The following is a 6090-nucleotide window of genomic DNA, read 5'->3' as shown; positions in this document are numbered from 1 at the left end:
ATGGTACGAAAGGTTGAGCAAATTTTTGTTTTTCCAATCATGTCAATTCATATTTAAAGAAGCTAACACTTCCTGGTCGATCTTCGTGATTCTATTTTTCTATATCCAATTTAAAGAAAACTTTTGTTCTCCCAGCACAATTAGAACGGTAGTAATAGTGTTAGTATGATATCTTTTTATTTTTAAATTGCTATTTGTACCACTGTTTGATTCCTATCTTTCGCTTCGATTTTCATAATATCTTGTTGTTGTTACTACTTGCTGCCAATGTTCTTTTCATCTTTTTTTAGCTGAGGGTCTATTGGAAATAGATTTTCTGTCCTCTCAGGGTAGGGGTAAGGTTTGCGTACACATTACCCTCCCCAAACATTACTTGTGGGAATTCACTGGGTTTATCGTAGTTTGCTTCACGCAAAACACAAGAAAAAAAGAAATGAAATTACAAGTTTTTTTTTCCTTTTACGACATGACAAATCGATACAACTATAATGATTTAAATAAGATTAGCGTGAAAAATTCAGTGTTCAGAATGAGGTTCCGTTGCATTTCAAATGGTGTCTTTATCAGCTGGAAGAAAAATTGGGTATCCCTACTTTACAAGAGAAATAATGATTTGGTTATATTAAGAAAGTGGTTGATGAAAACATGAAGGATATTCTGATAGTGAAATCTAGGCTTTGATTTTTTGTTCATTTTCTCTATACCAAAATTAATATTTTCTTTGGGTTATTGTATTGGGCTTACTTTTTATTCCACGGAAAAAACCTCAAAAAAGATTTTATAATAATTATGGTGGATTATTATAATATATTTTTTTGAGCACTGAAGATTATACAGGAGCAGCTCAATAAGGATCCTGGGAACATGATATTGCAGCAGATAGAAAAGGAGAAACACCAAAAACTAAGGCAATCGTCCTACTTAGCAGAGGTGTTCTTGCAGCAAAGAAGCAAGGCTAGTTGGATTAATCTAGGGGATGATAATACCAGTTATTTTTACTCAGTGATAAAGCACAGGATACTTAAGCAAGCCATAGTTCAACTCAAAGATAATCAAGGCAACTGGCAAACAGAACAAGTTATAGCTAGACTGTTTGTTCATTATTATCAGGATCTTCTGGGGAAACAACATGAGGAAAGAATCAGAGCCTTCAGAGGTTTTCTAAGGAATGGTCCAATACTAACAGAGGAGCATCATTTGAACATACTCAAGCCTTTCACTGAAGAGGATGTTAAGAAGGTTGTCTATAGTATTGACATCAATAAGAGTTCTCGGTCGGATGGTTATGGAAGTGATTTTTTCAGAGCAGCATGGAGTATAATAGGAAAGGATGTAGCAGAGGCAGTGCTGGAGTTTTTCCAAAATGGCCAATTTCTGAAACAGATAAATGCCACCAATATTGCACTCATTCCAAAGGTATCAACTCCTGAAAATGCTAGTCAATATAGACCAATTGCATGTTGTAATGTGATCTATAAGGTGATATCAAAACTTATATGCTTGAAGCTTAAAGAAAGGGTTAGCCATCTGGTGTCTGAAAGTCAGACAACCTTTGTATAGATAAGATCCATGGTGCATAATGTTTTAGTTTGCTACGACCTTCTAAGACATTATAACAAGAAAATAACCCCTAGATGCCTTATGAAGATTGACTTAAGGAAAGCATATGACATGGTGAGCTGGGAATTTATAGAAGAGGCATTAAATGGCTATGGGTTTCTAGAAAAATTTGTCAAGCTTGTGATGGAGTGTGTAACCTCAACGAAATATTCTATCATTGTTAATGTAGAAGAGAATGGCTATTTTGAGGGGAGAAGAGGACTAAGGCAGAGGGATCTCATGTCTCCCCTCCTATATGTATTAGTTATGGAGTACTTGTCAAGAACACTTAAGTGTATGAGTGAACTTTCAGATTTTAGGTTTCACCCAATGTGTAAACAACTCAAGCTCACTTGGTATTTGCTAATGATTTAATGATCTTCTGCAAAGGTCAAGAAATATCCATCAAAAGAGTAATGAAGGCACTAGATCACTTCACCAAGGTTACATGATTGATAGCAAACATGAAAAAATCAAGTATATTTGTTGGAGGGGTAGATGAAGCAACTAAGAAGAGACTAATGGAAATAACTGGATTCACAATAGGGACTTTCCCTATTAGGTATCTGGGACTATCACTTTCTTCAAAGAAGTGAAACAAAGTGGATTGCCATCAATTGACTGATAAGATCACTCAGAGAATAAATTATGGTTATTCAAAGCAGTTATCCTATGCTAGACGATTACAAATCATTAATGTAGTACCCTTCTCCATACATAATTTTTGGGGGCTATGTTTATACTTCCTCAGAGTGTGCTTAAAGAAGTTGATAAGCTATGTAGGGAGTACTTATGGGGAGGTACAGAGGAAAAGAAGAAAACACCACTAATATCTTGGGATAAGATTTGTGTGCCTAAAAGGTTTGGAGGACTTAATATTAAGAGATGTCGACAATGGAATATTACAGCTGTTGGCAAGCTTATATATATGGTAGCTATAAGAGAAATGGGGCTTCATTTGGGTGAAGTGGGTTCATGGTATGTATATGAAGCATGACAATAATATCTGGACACATAGGTCGCCTCTGGATTGCAGCTGGTATTGGAAGAAGATAAACTCTCTGAAGGATGACATGATCACTTGGTACATAAATGGCAAATACAGGTTGAATTCTACTGGAAGGTATTCTATTACAGAAAGCTACATTGCTTTCAAAGGTAATCTTACAAAATAGGCTAGTGCTGACCTGGTGTGGACTGCTATTGCTTAACCAAAGCATCGGTTTATCTATGGTTAGCTGTACAGAACAGACTCTTGATAAAAGATAGGCTTCAACAACTGAGTATTCAAGTGGATAACAGTGAATGCTGCCTATGTAGTACACACACAGCAGAAACTCCTATATATCTATTTGTAGAATGTGCATGGACCAGTGTACTTCGAAAGGAATTGGAAAGCTGGTTGAGCATCCAACTCCAAGAAGGAGAGGTGAAGAGGGTAATGGAAAGAATCAGAAGTAATCATTGGAAGCAAGCAACTAAGGAAACACTATCGGCTATTTGGAGTGCTATCATCTACCATATGTGGAGGGCAAGGAACTGGGTCATTTTCAAGAAACAAAGTTTAAATATTGAGCTAGCTGTAGTACAGATTTAGATGGAAATTGTACATAGATTAGAACTTCTAATCCATACTAGAAGAAACTATAGGAAATGATACAAAAAATCATGTGTAACTAGAAAGTCATTTCTCAGGCCTAATTCTTCACATTAATCTTCCTAGAAGGTGGATATGTATGGGGTTAGGTTCTCTTTAGGTGTAGTGTTAACTCATGTTTGTTGGTATGATAATATTCATAGTTGTTACAAAAAAAATAATTATGCTACTAATTCCATTCTTTTATTTTTTATTCAATTTTATATCACTCTTCGAAAACGACGAAAATATAGAGAGATTTGAGATAACTACACTTGCTTAAATTAAGCGTGACTAGGATAGTCTATGATCAGTTGATCATTAGAAAAAGAACCCTGTAAAATATCTATGCTAAGGGTGGAAAGTGGGTCGGGTCGGGCCCGAAACTGCGGGCTAAGTGGGCTAAATGGGCTGGGAGCATTTGGCCCGCTATAGGTGGGCTTGTTCCGGTCTCATAGGCCGATTCTTAGCTAGAAACCGTTAGGACCTGGATTGTTTGGCCCGCCAAGAGATCGAGACCGAGACTGGACCGGTCCTTTGATGAGCCAAACATGCCCAACGGATATTTTTATAAAAAAATATAGTTGTTTGGCTTTTGAAAAAAAGAGTCGTTGGGTGTTTTAAAAATAGTCATTGGGTATTTAAATAAAAGTCATTTAACCCTCCCCCTCCCCAAACTTTTTATTATTATACTTTTTCCCTATTTTCTACTATAAATACCCCCTCATTCTTTCATTTTCTTACAAAATCAATATCAATCTATCAAAATCTCTCTCTAATTTTCTTCTATACTCTCTACAATTATTTACTTTTTCAAAAAAAAATAGTAAAAAAATTATGAGATTGCTACTATTGCTTACTTTATTCCAAAAAATAGTCAAATAATATTGAGGTGTTTATAATTGGTGAAAAAATTGTGAAGTTGGTGAATTGGAGTCTTCAAGTCTTCAACGATAATCAATTTTGAACAAGTTGTTCGTCAATTCGGTAAACTCATTCCAATTCTTAAATATTAATATTATAATTTTGTTTATTTTATTTATTTTCTATTACTTGATTAATTAAGATGTCTTCCTTAAGAAATATTTTTGGTAAAAGTAAGAATAAGGGAAAATCCAAAACTGGCGAATCGAGTGGTACTGATGCTCCTCCTCCTCTGTCCCCGGCACCCCGAACCAAACCCCATACCCGTCCTACACCTACTATTTTTGATACCGATAATAGTTTATTACAATTTAGCGACACTAAATTTTACCATAATATAGCACCCGGTGAACATTTAGACCATGAATTAATGAATGCTCTCTATTCTAATAATTATAATACTATTGATAATAACGATGATGAGGAAATTGATCTTGATGAAACTCAACCGGACGATGATACACCCACTAGTCCTTGAATATCTTTGAGGGCATTGCTTTCAATATCTTTTTACAATATTTTTGTCTTTAAATTTTAATTAAAAAATTAGGTCACAATTCTATAATAAAATTACAAGGCATTGTCTTAAAAAAAATTTAACATCTTTTTGTCTCTAATTTCTATTTAATTTTTTTTTAAAATACTGCTTAGTCGTGGGCCCATTTAGCCCATTGGGACTGCGGGCCCGGCCTGTTTAGCCCCCGGACCATGAGTACGTGGGCCCGGTCCCCGGCCGGTTCTTACAAAAAACACGTTTAGCTCGGGACCGTTTAGCCAGTTTATTTAAGAATCGGGACCGGTCCGGAACCGCGGCCCACAAGACCGGCCTGTTTGGCCTGTACAGGGTCCGGCCTGGCTCACTTGCCACCCTTAATCTATACATAGGAGGTGTCATCATAACTTATTTTATCCTCAAGCAGTCGTTTGGTTGGTGAAACAAAGAATAATAATTTCGTGATAAGATGCAATATCATTTTATTTTATCACACATATATATATACATATTAATTAGTTCCAGAAATTATTGTACGAAAATGGCAAAATTAGTTATCCATATAGAACGTGTAATAGCTGATCTCAATAGATAGGCTAACCAATATCCTTATCTATTCTGTAGGCCTTAACCAATGGAATAGCTACCCCTTTTGTGTAGCAAGTAATCATAGGCTTTCAAGTCACATCCGTCACCTTTTTCTTATAGTTTGGGAAATAAACTAAGAAAATATTAAGGTAAAGTGTGAAGATGAAGGGACCCACTTTGAAATTATAGAGTTCGATAGGTTTTTGAGGACTGGCTATGGTTGTGGCTTGTGCAAAAGAAAGCTTGTGGTTATAATTCATTTACCCATATTCCGTCTAATCCTTTTTAACCTATTCTTCAAAAATGACAATATGATAATATTCAGGAATATACTTCCAAGTGGCTAACTTCTTAAAAGCACTCATGTTCCTTTGTCTTGTACAATTGCACACAGCTAACCACTAGGGTCAGTCTTGTTAAAACAAGTTCAAGAAACCAAATATATCTAGTATCAGTTGATAGTCAAGATTGTTTTGAAGCTTATTGATGCCGTGAAAGATTGAATAGTCTTTTTGTCACACTTTTTCTCAGTTACTCGATTCATTATTCATGTAGTACTTTTTTGCTTAATATTTCTTTGACTTTATTATTACTTGTCTAAACTTCAGAGTTGGAATGGAACCGTCCTGACTAGGGTCATGTGCATTGTGTGATGTGAGGTTTCGACTGCATTCTGTGCTATCATGTGTTTGTCTAGAACTTTCCATGTGTATTAGTCGAAGCGAAATAAGTAAGCTTGGTGAGTTTAGGAGATGATATAGGCGCTTCTTTGATTGTCTATTGAGCTTTTATGCCACCATAAATAAAATTATCCTTAGATAGCTCATTTGAGCCTATAAGCTTTTTCTTT

The 6090-nt window shown here is 35.6% G+C and overlaps 1 protein-coding gene across 1 annotated transcript; it reads left to right on the top strand.

Moving 5' to 3' along the window:
• Positions 1-864: 864 nt before the first annotated feature.
• Positions 865-1560, top strand: LOC107823591 (uncharacterized). The gene has a single exon (XM_016650281.1). The coding sequence runs from the start codon at positions 865-867 to the stop codon at positions 1558-1560; it is 696 nt and encodes a 231-aa protein (XP_016505767.1).
• Positions 1561-6090: the final 4530 nt, after the last annotated feature.

This window comes from Nicotiana tabacum, chromosome 22 (genome assembly GCF_000715075.1).
Source record: "Nicotiana tabacum cultivar K326 chromosome 22, ASM71507v2, whole genome shotgun sequence".
Classification (NCBI taxonomy): Eukaryota; Viridiplantae; Streptophyta; class Magnoliopsida; order Solanales; family Solanaceae; genus Nicotiana; species Nicotiana tabacum.
Note: the sequence above shows the minus strand (reverse complement) of the source record. Positions and strands in the feature narration are given on the sequence as shown.

Bases quoted from the DNA above. Each gene is read 5' to 3' on its own strand.
- LOC107823591 (XM_016650281.1), top strand. From the start codon at position 865: ATGATATTGCAGCAGATAGAAAAGGAGAAACACCAAAAACTAAGGCAA.